At 38.4% G+C, this 17,347-nt stretch overlaps 1 protein-coding gene across 1 annotated transcript in view; it reads right to left on the reverse strand.

The window, feature by feature from the left end:
* Positions 1 to 17,347, reverse strand: part of ST6GALNAC5 (ST6 (alpha-N-acetyl-neuraminyl-2,3-beta-galactosyl-1,3)-N-acetylgalactosaminide alpha-2,6-sialyltransferase 5) — a 321,400-nt gene that overhangs the window by 28,874 nt on the left and 275,179 nt on the right. Inside the window, exon 4 of the mRNA XM_006831025.1 lies at positions 4,212 to 4,319. Within this exon, the coding sequence (XP_006831088.1) occupies positions 4,212 to 4,319 (108 nt within the window). The remainder of the gene's footprint in view (positions 1 to 4,211; positions 4,320 to 17,347) is intronic.

Raw genomic sequence — 17,347 nt, forward strand, 5'->3', positions numbered from 1 at the left:
GATCCGCCATCTTGTTTGTTCTCCTGAAGATTTCTTGCTAAGAGTGTCTGGTGAGAAAAGTAATCAATAACTTGGGATGGTAAGATCTGAACAGAAACCCAGAGCTGGCCATAACATTTAGTGCATTGACATTATCTTGATTTCCTTGTGAGCATCATTCTATAAACTGTTTCCATCCTACTGTACATGAAGTCATGATGAACTAACACTGAGTAAGAGAAATGACATCTTAACTTGCCTTTCATTTGTTTTCTATAATAAATGGAATATTTCCTTGAACACTCTAAGTCATTAACATTTCAATTTATTCATGCTTTTTCTGTTTGGCATCCTAATGGCAATATTATATAATTATACTAGTTGTAAAGTCATCAACTTTGACAGCTCTTTGCATGCCCACAAGTGCTTTTCCCATTGCCTTTGTTAGTCTGTTGATTTGAGAAGGCAATTGGATTTTTTAATCCCATCTGTTATGGATTTAATTATATCCCCCCAAATATGTGTTACAAATACTGATCTCTATGCCAATGGTTTTAATCCCATTTGGCAATGACTTGTCTTGTTATGCTACTGAGCTAGGATTACTGTATGGTGTGTTTTAAATCAATCTCTTTTGGGATCTAGAAGAGATTAAACTCAAGATAGAAGAAGAGATGGGGGAAGACAGGTGCCAACCACAATGAATGTTGCCCAGGAACTCAGAAGAGACAAGAAGCATTCTCCAAAACTGACAGAAAAGGAAAGCCTTCCCCTAGAATCAGCACCTTGAATTCAGGTTCCTAGCCTCCTAGACAGTTAGAAAATAAATGTGTTTGTTAAAAACATCCAACGATAGTATTTTCTATTATAGCAGAACTAGATAATTAAGAGAAGTTGGTACCAGAAGAGTGGGATACTGCTCTGAAAAATACCTACTATGTGGTAGTGATTTTGGCATTGGGGTGATGGATAGGTGAAGAAGGCTGGAAAAATTTTAAGGTGCCCTGGTGATTTAGTGGCTTATGTGTTCAATTGCTAACCATCTGGTCTGCAATCTGAACCCATCAGCTACTCCGTGGGAGAAAGATGAGGCTTTTTGCTCCTATGAAGATATACATCCTTAGAAACCCTAGGGAGCAGTTCTACTCTGCCCTGTCGGGTCTTTATGAGTTGGAATGGACTTGATGATTTAATTTTAAAAGCCTAGATTGCCCTGAAGGGACTGTTGGTAGAATTGTGGACTCAGGACAATTCTGGCAACAGCTCAGAAGAAAGTGAGAATAGCTGTAAAGAAAGTCTTGATCATCTCACATATGGTGTCAGCAACAGAATGTTGCTAAAAATGTGAACATTAAATGTGGTTTTTGTAAAGCTTTAAAAGAAAGTGATGAACATGTGCGTGGACAATGGAGGAAGAGTTACGTTTTTTATGTAGTAGCAGGGAACTTGTCTGAATTATGTTCAGATGTTTGTTGGAAGGTAGAACTTTTAAGTGATGAAGTAGGATATCTGGCTGATGAGATAGCTAAGCAAAAATTTTAAAGGGGCAGCATGGTTTCTGCTTGCTACTTACAGTAAAATGCAAGAGGAAATGAACTGTACAAAATGAAACAGAGCTTCACAATTTTGAAAATTCTGTTGTGCAAACTAAGATACATGTCCTAAAAGTTCACCAAGGAAAGGCTGTGGCTATACAATCTTTTGCTAAACAGGTTAAACCTGGGACTGAGGGATCTAACCAAGTATCAAACTATAGACTACCAAACCAGAAGTGGGCAGAGAAAGAATCAAACAATGCTGTCCATCTCTTGGAATTCTATAGACAGGAATGTGAGAAATAACTCTTAGGGTGGTCCATCTTGAGGAATGGAAGTGAGGGGGGTATCCAGGAAGTTGCAGGCTAGTGTAACAATAAAAGCTCTTGGGGGAAGGGAAAGAAACTTGTTTGGCAGACTAGGAACTTTAAATAAGAACACAATCATCAAGGCACTAGGTGACATCCAGGGAAAGATTGTTCACCCCACAGTACTCAGTACTCAGTCAATGAGGGGATGGGGAGGCACCTTCTCTAAACAGGAGATAAATTATTTTGCTGACCGGCCTTATAGCATATCTTCTGGGTTTGGTGCATGATTTTGCAAAATCAAATAAAAAAGCCTCACTCTTGCTAAAATGAGTATAGATTGGATTTGTTGATAATTTGTTGCTAAGCACTCATGAAACTCATTGGTGACCTCATACGGGATAAGGCGGTCCGCCCCAGTTCTCCCTCCAGAGACCCACTGGGGTAAAGGTCTGAGTCAGGGGCTTATATTGGCCCGCTAGTGTCCAAGAGGGACCCAGGCAGTGTCCAGAGTATAGACAATGTTTCTCACAGGGAATAAAGGAGTTACATCTGTTGACCACCAAGAAAAGAATAGTTTTATCCCTGGAGCAGCTCAAAAGTCGTAACTGTTGGAAACAGCAGAGGAAGTAGGACCTTATTGGTTTCCATGTGTGGGGCATGGTTTCCTGGATCTCCCAGAAGCAGAAGTTCAGAAGAGACAAGGACCTTCCTCTAGAGGCAACATTGAACTAAAGCCTCCTGGCATCCCAAACTAGGACTTCTAGCTTCCTGAAGTATGAGAAAATAAATTTCTGTTGACTCAAGTCACTCATTTGTGGCATTTCTGTTATAGCAGTACTGGTTAACTATGACATTCTCTTACATACTTTTTTACATGTGGATTATTAAACAGGAAAATAAGATCAGAGAAATAATTAATGAGGAACAGGGTGAAAATCCAAGCTAACTTCATTACATGCTTGTCATGTGTCAGGTACTATTCCAAGCATTTAGCATGTATTAAACCATTTAATATACCTATGAAGCATGGTTAATCATCAATTTCATTTTTAAAGATGAAAAAAACTGAGACATAGAATAAGCAACTTGCTCAAGGTCACATAATTAGTAAATGACCAGGCCCAGCTTTGAACCTGTGCCATCTGGTTCCAGATGGCACACTACATTTTCTCACAAGTGGTGATGAGTGAGTCAAGACAGATGTCAAAGTCTTGCTTTATCCACATATTATCTTCTCCTTTGTGACTTGACTCTTATAGATGAACTTGTATGGAACGCTGGTAGTGTAGTGGATTATGACCTGAACTGCTAACCCCAGGCCAACAGTTTGAATCTACCAGCCACTCCGTGGGAGAAAGATGAGGCTTTCTGCTCCCATAAAGATTTACAGCTTCAGAAACCCTATACAGGGCTGCTATGAATTGAAACCGACTCAGTGGCACACAACCACCACCACCATCACTACTGTCGGGTCTTTGGGTTTAAAAGAGTAGAAGAGTGATAAAATGGTAATAACATGATTAAGTACTCTTTCTAATTTAGGATTCACACCTCAAATTGTAGCTTTTGCCTTCAAGAAGTTGTCATATTTATAAGAAGCAAAAGTATAAGCAAACACAAATTTTAACAAACGAACTTAAAATACCTTCCACTGTTGGTATTATCACATAAAGATCAGGACTGAGGCCAATTGCAGGCCATCAGTCTTTTCAGAAAACCAGGACACTTTCTGAACGTACTGATGTCACTACTTTATGTTATAGGTGTGTTTTCAAGTGAACTTTCACAAATCAGAACTCAAATATTTCTCAGTGTCTGGTGGTACCCACCAAATTCTGCCAGGAAACACATCAGGAGGTAACTGTAGGTAGAAACAAAGATGTGTGCATATTCCTTGTAAAATATTGCATATTCCTGTCCTCTTGGCCTTAGAAGCTCTGAGCCTGCTGTTGTGGCAAGGGAAAGATGCTCAGAGGAATATTTTAATTTTATAAAACAGACCCCACCATCAAAGATATGCCCTCTTTAATGCATGAAAAATCACCATATTCCTGTCAAATAAGAAGAAAACTAATATTTCTTAATGCTTTTAATAATATTGTTAATATTATGCCAATTACTACATTACTTTTGACTGTTAAATATTCAGAGGATAAATGAAGCCCACAAGATGGATTAATTCTCCAGCAGTACAAATAAAAACTTTCAATATTTTATATCACATAATTAAATGATGTTTGTTGTTACTAGAACCAGATCTTGGGACATGTTAATTAATTGCTTCAAAAAGACAGTTAAGCATGTTTTGTGGTTGATATTAGGAATCAAATATTTATAAATCCTGCACACCACCACTAATGACTTACACTTGCAGTGTAAATCCTACCTGCAGAAGTCTGGGGGTACCATTCCATAAACATTGATCCTGTCACACAGCTCCAGTGCAATTGCCATCGTGAACCAGCCAGTGCTGAGCCAAGTATTGGAGATCTTCCTGAAAGGAACAACAATGAAGTCTACAGGGTGGCAAAGTTATCTTTATACCCACTCCCATTTTAAAGTTCTTCTGGAAGAAGGCTGACTATAAACTCTCTCTTTCTCTGTGGTAAATATCTGGAACTTTATCAAATATAAATATCTTATCAACACTGCCATAGTCCATGAAATGATGACAACTAATGTTGATGTTCCACCATGGTGAATTTGTGTTAGTAAAGAATATTCAAGGAACTTCTACTTAACCAAAGATAATGATCATTGTTTCAATGTTTTAGTATCTACTGTCACTAATCAACTCCTTTTATGATTATAATCCATCCATTCACCCACGTATCCTTCCATTCATCCATCCACCTTTCTGCAAAAACTTGCCTTCAGTTAGACTAATTAGCACTAACATCTTGACTGATGTCTTTCTTTAGAAAGAGTACATTCATTTGGGAAGAAGCTAATGGCCTGAAAGGCCTACAGGAATGCTTATGTTTAACTGAACATTTGTTTTATTTTACTTCAGAATTTTCAGATGCCTCTGAAGATTTGTTAGTAGAAAGACCATAAATGGACAACATCTTAAGGATTAAGTCTGTGCATTCTGACATTCATACATTTGCCCACTCAAACATCTGCAGTGAGCTCCACCCATGTGCTAAGACTAACTGTGGAGGAGCAGCATCAAGGTCTAATTTGACTCTCTGATAATAACTTTGTTTGCTCTACTATGGTATGTTGCTGTGGATATTAATTCCAATTATTTGGGGGTTGTCTGTTATACTTTCTTTTCAGTGCTTATGGCATGCCTCATTAGCCAGTTTCAAACACCTTATCCCCAAGGTCAGACTGCGACTTTGCCCTTGCATTATATGTGATATGAATAGCAGAGTGGCAGAAAAACTTTTCTATCTGCAGCATGCAGCACCCCTCCCTGAGAGGAAGACAGACTTTTGTTAAACTGTTTGCATTCTTTTCATTTCACATAAGGCGCTCCCCCACCGCTGCCCCAAAGACATTTTAAGGAATCTTTTGTTTGTCAAGTATCTGACAAAAAGCAGTTATTTTGTCTTCCCTGAGTTCATGGTTCATGGTTTCAGCTTTCTATTTCTGATTCTCTTTGCTCATTCCCCGCCACTCCCACTCCCCCCCCCCCCCCCCCCCCCCCCCCCCCCCCATCTCCCATTCCACTGTTTCCTCACCATTAATATCCCAGGAAGGATGTTTGTTACTGCGCCAAGATATAATCAGGATATAGTGGAATGGGGAAAAAAAAAAAAAAAAAAAGGGAGAGAGAAAAGGAAGTCAGTAGAAAACTGAATCTTAAACTCTGATGGCACAGTGGTTAAGTGCTCAGTTGCTGAAGAAAAGATCCATGGTTTGAATCTGCAAGTCACTTGGAAGCCATCCGTCACTCTGTGACATACGGTTTCTGTAATGATTTCAGCCTTGGAAACCTTATGGGGCAATTCTACTCTGTCATATCTGTTCTACAGGGTCATTATGAGTCACTATTGATTTGACAGCAGTGGGCTTTTTACTTATTTTTTTAAAGTTGAATCTTACTGGCTTCTATTAGTACTCAGTTGGATGGCCTCAAGCAGGTTATTGCTAATTTTCTACCTATAAAGCAGGCAAGGGAAATGCTATCTTACTGGGCTATTTTAAGAATTAAATAAGGGAACATCCATAAAAGTATCTCTCCTGGGGTGTTGTTGATAGATATGGTGAGGTCTCTTCCTTCTTTTTGGTTGCTGATTTGAAGCTAATGAAGTAAATCATGATTTTAAGAACCTATGAAGAAATTAGTATCATTCCAACACTCTGCTACAGAATAGAGGTATATCTACAGAAAATAGTGCCTATGGCAGGCACTGATATTTCAGTCCTGTCCAAATATCTGACACCCATCTTTTAGATAAATTTACCATAATATCAGATCAAAATACAAGCCAAATTTGTCAATCTTTTACTTGACACATTTGACATTACATGAAAATTACAACTTTACCTTCCTTGCTTTCCATGATGAAAATTGATGTATGATATGCTCAAAGTTGTTATTATTATTATTATTTCAATTTCTTCTCTTTCTGCACTCAGCAGAGCAAGATCACACAGTCTTCCTTGCCATGGAGGCTCTCAAATAACAAAGTATTAGTTTTAATTTGCTCAATGATCTTTTATAGCTGCCCAAGGAAACTGTGGTGATTAATAGAAACTGCTTAGTGGCAACTCCTTCAAGCAGTGCCCAGGGCACAAGTCATACTTGCCTTCTGATATGCTTCTGGCTCCAGGGGTCTTGTGTAGGAGCCACAATTAGAAGTCAGTACAGTAATTACAAAACTCAGGAGCCTCCAACCCACATAGGTATTAACAATCCCTCTTCTTCTTCTTCACTATTGTTGCTGTTGTTAAAGTGCTGTTGAGTCAGTTCCGAATCATAGTGATCCTCTATAGGGTTTCCAAGGAGTGGCTGGTAGATTTGAGCCAAAGACTTTGTGGTTAGCAGTCCAGGGCTTATCCAGCACCACATCAGGACTCCCACTAGCACTATATAATACTCAGGAAACTAAAGGAGCATGGGATAGAAACAACTGAAAGGACAGGTCTACAAGGAAGAAGCACTTTCCTGAACGTTCAAACTTGTCTTCACATATGTGGCTGTGATGATGCACTGTCTAGAAATTCTTGACTTAATACCAGTGAATAACACCATGAGTAGAAGTGTTATTGATTGCATGTGTCCTCTTAAAATATGTGTTAGAATCCTAATCCTTATGCCTATGATGGTGCAGTGGTTAAGTGCTTAGTTGCTAACTAAATAGCTGGCAGTTCAAATTCAGCAGCTGCTCCACCAGTGGAAGATATGGCAGTCTGCTTCCATAAATATTACTTCCTTGGAAACTCTGTGAAGTAGTTCAACTTGTCCTATAGGATTGCTATGTATTGGAATGGAATTAATGGTGATGGATTTCTATCTGTGAATATTAGTTTTTTTGTTTTGTTTTGTTTTATACCTGTGGATGTAATTCCATTTAGGAAGAGTGTTTTCTGTGTTATATTAAGGAGTCTGAATCAATGTAGGTTGTGCCTAAAACCTAATAACTTTTGAGATATAAAAATCATAGATTAGATGCAGAGAGAAGCAAACACAAATTAGGACTCATATAGAGATATCCAAGGAATGGAGGAATGCCGGTATTATGGAAGCTGACAAATATCTTCCCAAGAACCAACAGAATGAGCCTTCCCCAAGAGCCAGTGCCCTGAATTCAGACTTTCACCTCCTGAACAATGGCATCTGGTCTTTAAAGCCCACTTGTGATACTTCCGTTACAGCAGCCCTAGCAAATAATACCATTGGGGAGGATGTAGAGTCAGGGAGGAGAATGATTCTCACATCCCCAGGATAACTTATCTAGGAATCAAGCTTATCTTCCTGTTTTTAAGAACTTCTGAAAAGGCCCAGAAGGCTTTTCGTGGGGCAGTTGTTGTTGTTGTTAAGTGCTGTCCAGTCGGTTCTGACCCATAGTGACTCTGTATAGGGTTTCCGAGGAGCAGCTGGTGAGCTTGAACCACCGATCTTGAAGTTCAAACGACTTTGCAGTCTGGCGCATTAACCCACAGCACCACACCAGGATTCCTGGGGCAGTAACTCCCCCATTATTGTGGCTTTGTTTGTGTGATGCAGTAGATATCACAAGTGACAGCTGACATAATGAGGATACGGCTCCACAGATGTTTCATGAGTAAAAATGGGGAGACTACACAGTGGAAGACTGAAAAAAAAGTACAGTGAAGAGTTCTTTAAGCTGTCACTTAAAATGCCTTAGACTTCTTAAATAATAGACTTTGGGGATCAGCTGCTATGGAAATGCAACTGCTTTGTGCTGTCTTTGTAAAAAGATTTCAACTCTTTTTCCAACAAAGGAATATCTACTGTTTTTACACTTAATCAACTGTAATGAAAGAATATGAAGAGCTGTCATGTGCCTATTAGGGAAAATGATCAGATATCCTTTTATATGATGAAGTAACACACTGAGCTGATAATTCTATAGTGCACACTAAATTACAATTAAAGGCCTTTTCTGCTCCACCAGAATCTCATTTATAATCTCTATGGAAATATTCTTCCTGCAGTTATTTCATTTATGCTTCCTTTATCTAATTACTATAATATTGGTTCTGAATCATATTTTCCTAATGTACCCTTATTCAATTATAAAGTTATTTTCAAGTACAGTTACTTTCTAATATCAAAGAGTACCACTTGGCCATCTATGTCATTTGTCATGCTTCTTAATTGCAGATAGATCCTGAGCCTTTTTAAAAAATTCCTTCTACTTTAACTTAGGTGAAACTTCTATATATCAAAACTTATCGGATTATCCTATTTCTTTAAAATAATAGTCTGAAATGGATGGCTTGATTACAAGATCTGTAAAATTAGATATTTCACACTTGGTAGAAAGGGACATGTAGTGGTTGCAGCACTCAGGTGCTAGCCAAAAAGTTCTGCAGTTCCAACCCACCAGCTCTGTGGGAGAAAGATATGGCAGTCTGCTTTCATAAAGATTAAAACATTGGAAACTCTATGGCGCAGTTCTACTCTGTCCTATAGCATTGTTATGAATTGGAATCAACTTGATGGCATGGAGACACTTGATGTATCTTCAGTATATGCTACTATGTCGTTGGAAAACCATTGCTGTTGTTTTAAGTGCCGTTGATTGGCCAACTCATAGTGGCCGTATATAGGGTTTCCAAGGGTTTGCGAGAGCAGAAAATCTTATTATAGGAAATACTGTTGGGTCCTAACTATTCTGTGCTTTAATGTACAGAAATAGTTTTCCTCTAAATTTTTTTTTTTTTTTTAATTTAGTTCTATATTAGAGCAGGGAGCTCTGGTGGCATAGTGGTTATGAATCAGGCTGTGAACCTCAAGGTCAGCAATTTGAAACTACCAGCTGTTCTGCAGGAGAAAGATGAGGCTGTAAATCCCATAAAGATTTACAGCCTTGGAAACCCTGTACAGGGTCACTATGAGTCGGAACTGACTCCATGGCATATAACCACCAACCACCATATTACAGCAGGCTGTAAATTAAGAATTGCTGTTAGGTACTGTCCAATAGTTTTCAAATCAGTGATCATGTGACAAGAGAGAACTGCCTCATACAGTTCTTTTGGCTGTAATCTTTTTTGTTGCTGTTGTTGAGAATATACATAGCAAAACATACCAAGGTGTTTCAAAAAGCTTATGGGAAACTAGAATAAAAAGACAATGGAATTTTTCCATGCACTTTTTGAAGCTCCATTATACATCAATTCAACTATTTCTACATGTACAATTCAGTGACATTGACTACATTCTTCATGTTGTACAATCATTCTCACCCTCCTTTTCTGAATTGTTCCTTCACTATTAACATAAACTCATTGTACACTAAGGTTCCTATCTAATCTTTCTAGTTGCTTTTGTCATTTTGATTCCATATACAGAGTTCTTAAAAAAGCATAATGCTCAAGGTAGACCTTTCTTACTAGGTAAGTTAATCTATTAGGCAATAGCTTCAGGGGTACACCCAGTACTCGTGGATCCAGAAAGTCTGGATTCCATTAGAATTTGAAATTCTGTTCTGTATTTTCCCCTTTTTGATCAGAATTCTTCCATAGATTCTTTGATCAAAATGTTCAGTAATGATAGCTTCTGGGGACCATCAAGTTCTTCAACTCTCATGGCAAAAGAGGCAGTTATTCAAGAAAACAATTTACTAAATGTTTCATATCCTCCTATTCCTGACTCTTCTTTTTCCTCTATTGCTTCAGGCACATAGAGAACAACTGCTGTGTCTTGGATGGACAACTGCTGTGTCTTGGATGGCTGCTTACAAGTTTTTAAGACCCCAGATGTACACAATGAACTACAAGGTAAAACAGAAGCACTACACATGCTATTAGGCCAATTAACTAGAACGTCTCATGAAACCATGACCCTAAGCTTCCAAAGTAAGGAACCACATCTCGTGGCTGCAATCTTTACAAAAGCAGATCACCAGAACACTCTCCTATGGAGTAGCTGAGTGGGTTTGAACTACCAATCTTTAGGTTAGAGAATGTTGTTGTTTGGTGTTGCTGAGTCAACTCTGACTCATAGTGATCCCTAAGAACAACAAAATAAATTATTGCCTCATCCTGTGCCATCCTCACAATTGTTTTGTTTGAGCTCATTGTTGCTGCCACTGTGTTAATTCATCTTGTCGAGGATATTCCTCTTTTATGCTGACCTTCCATTTTACAAAACATGATGTCCTTCTCCAGGGACTGGTCCTTCCTGACAACATGTCCAAAGTACAAGAGATGAAGTCTTGCATTCTAGAGTCCGAGAAGCATTCTGGCTGTATTTCTTCCATGACGGATTTATTTGTCAGCTGGCATTCTGGAATAATTTGATCTTCTGGCAGGTTAGAGAATATCAAGTCAATATTAGCTTTTACAAAATAGTTTACTAAATCCAGATGGCCAAAGTTTCTATAAGTAACATTTTATTTTGCCATCCTATAAATCTGGGTGTGGCGCTGTTAGATAAACACTGGACCACAGGGTCGGCTTGAACCACAACGTCAGTAGTTCAAGCTGACCAGCCACTCCTTGGAAACCCTATACAGGGTCACTATGAGTTGGAACCAACAACGGACCTCTAACTGAATTCCCTGAGTAAGGATTGCGAAGATATCCCACAGACCGCTAACTGTCCATGGAAAGAGAAATCGAGTGGCCAGTATACAAAGATTTGGTTCCTTCCTCACCAGCCTTCACTAGAGTGATAGACCTAGTGAACAAGAAGTTTTCACTGCTATGAACTTAGTAATTGGGATATATTTTAATTTGAGATTGCTTTCTAACTAAGTAACCAAATGGCAGAATGACTTTGCCTCCATGTTACCATGTGATCTGTTAAGAAGGTCCAGAAATAATGTGCTATAATTCTAGATACCTAATACTACATCCAATGAATGGATTTCTGTGTGGCTCTGTAGGATCAGCACTGGACTGCGAACCGAAGGTCAGAGGTTCAAACCCACCAGCTGTTCCTCAAAAACCCTATTAAGACTCGCTATGAGTCAGAACTGACTCGATGGCACTTAGTAATAACAACAACACAGACAATGAATAAGGAAGACCATAGAAGAATTGATGCATTTACGTTATGGTGTTGGAGAAGAATAACCAGAATTCTCCTTAGAAGCCAAGATGGCCAGACTTTGTCTCTCATACTTTGGACATATTATCAGGAGGGACCACTCATGCTTGGTAAAGTGGAAGGACAGTGAAAAAGAGGGAGACCCCTGAGATGGATTGACAAAACAACAGCAACAATAGGTTCAAGCATAGCAGCAATTGTGAGGATGACGTAAGACTGAGGGGTGTTTCATTCTGTTGTACATAGGGTTGTTATGAGTCGGAACTGACTCAATGACACTTAATGACAACACAGCCATCTTCAAGAACACTTAAATTGATCAATCATCATAATTTAAGAGAAAAAAGTTTTTTCTATTGAAGAGTGTGTTTATACTTATTTTGAATTGTCCAACCAGCAAAAAATGAAGTTAAACATTTCCCTCACTCTCTTCCTTATAAGATGTGCTTTGAGCTAAGGAACTCACTAATATGATTGACAATCTCTTTTATTTCTGTTTTTTGGTGGTGGTGGTTATGTGCTGACAAATTAGTTCTGAGTCATAGCGATCTTGCATAGAGTTTCTGGGGTGGCAAATTTTTATGGGAACAGAAAGCTTCATCTTTCTCCCATGGAGTGGCTGGTAGATTTGAACTGCTGACCTTGTGACCAACTTGTAATCCACTATGCTACCAGAGCTCCTTCTGTTTTTATTGGTTCTGTTGTGACATCGCCCATGTGGTTTCTTATGCGTGTTATTTGTGTCTTTTTCCCTTTTTTCTTTTGTTAGGTTTGCCAATGGTTTGTTGATTTTATTAATCCTTTTGAAGAACCAGCTTCTTGTTCTGTTGATTCTTTCTATAGTTTTTCTGTTTTCTATCTCATTTATTTCTGCTCCAATCTTTATTATTTCTGTTGACTGTAGGTTTACTTACTGGTCTGTTTCTAGTTATTGGACATGTTGTGTTAATGTGTTGATTTTGGTTCTTTCTCCTTTTTGAATGTGTGCATTTATTGCAATAGATTGTCCTCTGAACACTCCTTTTGCTATGTCCCAAAGATTTTAGTATGTTGTGTTTTCATTCTCATTTGTTTCTAGGAACTTTGCAAATTCATGTTTTATTACTTCTACTACCCAGTAGCTTTGAAGCAGGGTGTTATTCAGTTTCCATGTATTTGACTTTATTTCCTTGGTCTTCCTATTATTGATTTCTAATTTTATAGCATTGTGGTCTGAGAAGATGCTTTGTAGTTTTTGATGTTTGTAAATTTATGGAGGCTTATTTTGTGACCTAACACATGGTCTATTCTGGAGAATGTTCCATGTGCACTGGAAAAGAATGTGTATTGTGCTGTTGTTGGGTTGAATGCTCTGTACACATGTATTAGGTCAAATTGGCTGATTGTGTTGTTTAGTTCCTCTGTGTCTTTGTCAACTTTCTTTCTGGTTGTTCTATTCTGTTTTGAAAGTGGTGTCCTTCTGTTATTTAGAGAGAAATAAAAGAAAAGTTTTTTTGGCAGTCTGGGATAAAGATCAACATCCTTATGTGATCTACTTGACAGACTACACATGAAGCCTGCTGGACCTTCAAGAAAGGTCCATATAACATTGTCCACAAATACAATGTTCTGCATAATACTTTGGTGAGTAGCAACTGGTCTTTAAAGCTCATGGATCACCATCTAAAGTACAACTATTAGTCTCTCCCTAGGGGGAGAAAAGAATGAAAATTGAAGATGCTTTGGAAACAGCCCAATAAACCAACGGAACATGCGAGTAACACTTCATGACTCTGAGACAAAAAGGGCTAGATGTTGCCAGGCTACCACTACCAGCTACTCTGAAAGAGATCACATTAGAAGGTCTTGGATAGAGTGGGAGAAAATGTGAAACAAAACTCAAAACTATAAAAAAGACCAGGCTTATTGGTTAGAAAGAGACTGAAAGAACCTTTTGACCATGGACTTGTGGTTCATTTTCTAGTCAAGCGATAGATAAGTATATGGGGTGGGGGGTGGGGAGGCAACAACATTAGTGAGGTATGCATACCATAGAATGGTCAACAATTAAGGATCAAAAGGGAAGCATTTACCTAAGGACAGAATTCAGAAGGGCTGGAAACAAGAATCACAGGGAGGAAGTGGCCTAAGTGACATTACATGGAGGGGACTGCAATAACTGAGTTGAAATGAAGTCTATGATTTGTTGAATGTCAAATTGATCATCTGCTCTGTTAACCATCACTCAATTCACAATAAAAAGCTTTAAAGAAAAGAAGAAAGGAGGTCACAATGGGCAGTGGCCGGCACTCCCATTCTTCTTTGTCCCTGATTCAAGCTCACTTTTGCCTGGATCGACCCTCACATGGTCACAAAGTTTCCAGGATTTATAAAGAAAGCTCTTCCACACCAAGAATTTGGAGGCACTTCAGTCTTCTTTTAAAATTCTCTTCTCCAACAATGAGCTGCCCCATGGCAGGAAAGCAGTACTTTTCATTCGTTATTTCATTCGTCCTATTTATATGTTTTAAAATAAGCAATTGTCCCAAGATAATTGTGTGTGATGGGGGAGGGGACAAATTGCATCATTAAAAGTACACTGGTGCTAAAAGTATGTGTTTTAGAATTAGGGAAACAAGAGAATTTAATCATTAGGCCAAGCCTTTGAGGTAGTCACTATCCTCTTTTTAAATATAAGCTTACTGAATCTCCAAAACACACAGCCAGTGAGTGATTCAGAGTTCCATCTGAAGGCGGTGTATTTGGACTATACATGTACCTCCTGCTCATGACATTTCATCACTCTTCCCTTCTTCACCTGCCCCTCTACTGCAGCCACAGACGACCTTCCTCCATGCACTGTCCACCTTTCACCCCTTGTACCCATAGGAAAGGTTCTCCTCCCACTCTCAGTTTGTTCCTTACCTTGTGAAATATTCTCAGCTAAGATCTCACATTTGGAGCCCTGGAGTTGTAGTGGGTTGTACATTGGGCTGTTAACAGCATGTTTGGTGGTACAAACCCACCAGCTGCTCCACAGGAGAAAGATGAACTTTCTACAGCCAAAAGGATTTACAGCCTCAGAAATCTTATGCCAGGCCAATGTGAATTAGAACTGACTTAATAGCAGACAACAAAAATATCTCAGATTAAATCACGTTTTTAAGTAAGCCTTTCCTTCATTTAAAACAAGGGGTTTAAAAAAAAAATTGACCTGCAGAGAGAAATATATTCTACATTATGACTGGGTACATATGCACTTATGTATATCGTATGAGGGTAAGCAAAACAATATTGCCACAAAATTATAGAAAACTTTAAAAACAAAAATATCAAAACATAAAGAGATTTTTTTCTCAACATATTCTTCATCTAGGTCTATAACCCACCACTTATATGTCAGTTTGTTGTACTGTGGTGGCTTGCATGTTGCTGTGATGCTGGAGGCTATACCACCAGTATTTTAAATGTTTGCGGGGCACACCATGGTGGACAGGTTTCAGCTGAGCTTCTAGTCTAAGACAGACTAGGAAGAATGAGAGTTGGATTACTTCTGAATGTTTAGCAATGGAAAACCTTATAAATAGCAGTGGAACATTTTCAGGTGGCACCAGAATATTGAGTATTGAAACATGATGAAGAATATTGTCAGATATAGTACCAGAAGATGAGCCCCTTAGGTTGGAAGGCACTCAAAATACAACTGGGGAAAAGCTACCTCCTTAAAGTAGAGTTGACCATGAAGATGTGAACAAGTAAAGCTTTCAGGACCTTCATTTGCTGATGGGGCATAACTCAAAATGAGGAGAAACAGCTGTAAGCACCCATTAGTAACTGGAATACGGAATGTATGAGGTATGAATCTAGGAAAATTTGAAGTTGTCAAAAATGAAATGGAATGCATAAAGATTTATAACTTAGGCAATAGTGAGTTGAAATGGACTAGTATTGGCCATTTTGAATCAGACAATCATGATTTACTATGCCAGAAATGACAAATTGAAGAGGAATGGCATCACATTCATCCTCAAAAAAGAAATTTCAAAATCTATCGTGAAGTATAATGCTGTCTCTGATAGGATAATATCCATCAGAGGAATATTACAAGTAAGACCAGTTAATATCACTATTATTCAATTTTACACACTAATCACTAAAGTCAGTGATAATGAAATAAAATAATTCTTCTTCATTTGGAAAGTGATCAAACATCCAATTAACATGTATTGATAATTACTCATGATTGGAATGCAAAGGTTGGAAGCAATGAGGAAGGTTCAGTAATTGGAAAATATAATAGAAATGATACTGGAGATCACATGACAGAACTTTGCAAGACCAAAGACTTATTTTTTTCAAATACCTCTTTTAAACAGCATAAAAGACATGGATCTCATCAGGTAGAATACACAGAAATAAAACTGACTATATTTATAGATATAAAGAGAGAGCTCTGGTAGCGTAGTGGTTACGAATCAGGCTGCGAACCTTAAGACCAGCAGTTCGAAACTACCAGCCGCTCCGCGGGAGAAAGATGAGGCTTTCTACTCCCGTAAAGATTTACACCCTCGGAAACCCTGTACAGGGTCGCTATGGGTCGGAACCGACTCGACGGCACTTAACAACAACAACAACAACAACATATTTATAGGAAGACATAGCTCTGAAGCTCCATATCATCAGCCAGAACCAGGTCAAGGTCAGACTGTGGAACAGACCATCAATTGGTCACATGCAAGTTCAGGCTGAAGCTGCAGAAAATTAAAACTCCATCTGAACTTAGAAATCATCTAAAGAACAGATGTGATGTACTAGACAGTAATGCCCAAAGACCAGAAGAGTTGTGGGATGACATCAAGAATATCATACAGAAAGAAAGCAAATGGTCATTAAGAAGAAAAGAAAGAAGTAAAAGATCAAAATGGATGTCAGATGAGACGCTGAAATTTGCTCTCCAGTGTAGAGATGCTAAAGCAAATACAAAATGAGGAAACAAAAGAGTTGAACAGAAAATTTCAAAGGACTGTTCAAGAAGACAAAGTCAAGCATTATAATGAAATGTGCAAAAACCTGGAATTAGAAAACCAAGAGGGAAGAACATGCTCAGTATTTCTCAAGCTGAAATAATTGAAGAAAAAAATTCAATATTGAAGGTTTCTATCCTGTTGTGGTGTTGTAGGATCAACACTGGACTGTGATACACAAGGTCGGCAGTTCAAACCCACCAGCTGCTCCTCAGAAACTGTATATAGGGTCACTATTGTCCGTATTTACCAATAAGAACAAAAGGACAAAATGGAGTCCTGGCATGGAGCTCTAGGGTAAGCATTGGACCACAAGGTCAATTTGAACCCCAAAATTGGTGGTTCAAACTCACCAGTTGCTATTCAGAAACCCTATACAGGATTGCTACGAGTCAGAACTAACTCAATGGCACTTAACAACAACATCAATGGACAAGATATTGCAACAGTGAAGGTTTCTATGAGCAAAATAGTTAATGATACAGAAAGCATCAAATGAAGATGAAAGGAATATAGTCATAGTACCAAAAAGAAATGGATGATGTTCAATCATTTCAAGAGATAGCTATGATCAAGATCCAATGGCACTGAAGGAAGAAGTCGATGGTATACTGATGGCATTGGCAAAGAACAAGGCTCTGGGAATTGATAGAATACAAACTGAATTTTTTCAACAAACTTATGCAGCACTGAAGGCAGTCATTCATCGATGTCAAGAAATTTGGAAGACAGCTACATGGACATATTTGTGTCTATTCTAGAGACATGACCCAATGGAACATAGAAATCATCAGACAATATCATTAATATCACAAGATAGTA

Source organism: Chrysochloris asiatica, unplaced genomic scaffold, assembly GCF_000296735.1.
Source record: "Chrysochloris asiatica unplaced genomic scaffold, ChrAsi1.0 scaffold00002, whole genome shotgun sequence".
Taxonomy (NCBI): domain Eukaryota; kingdom Metazoa; phylum Chordata; class Mammalia; order Afrosoricida; family Chrysochloridae; genus Chrysochloris; species Chrysochloris asiatica.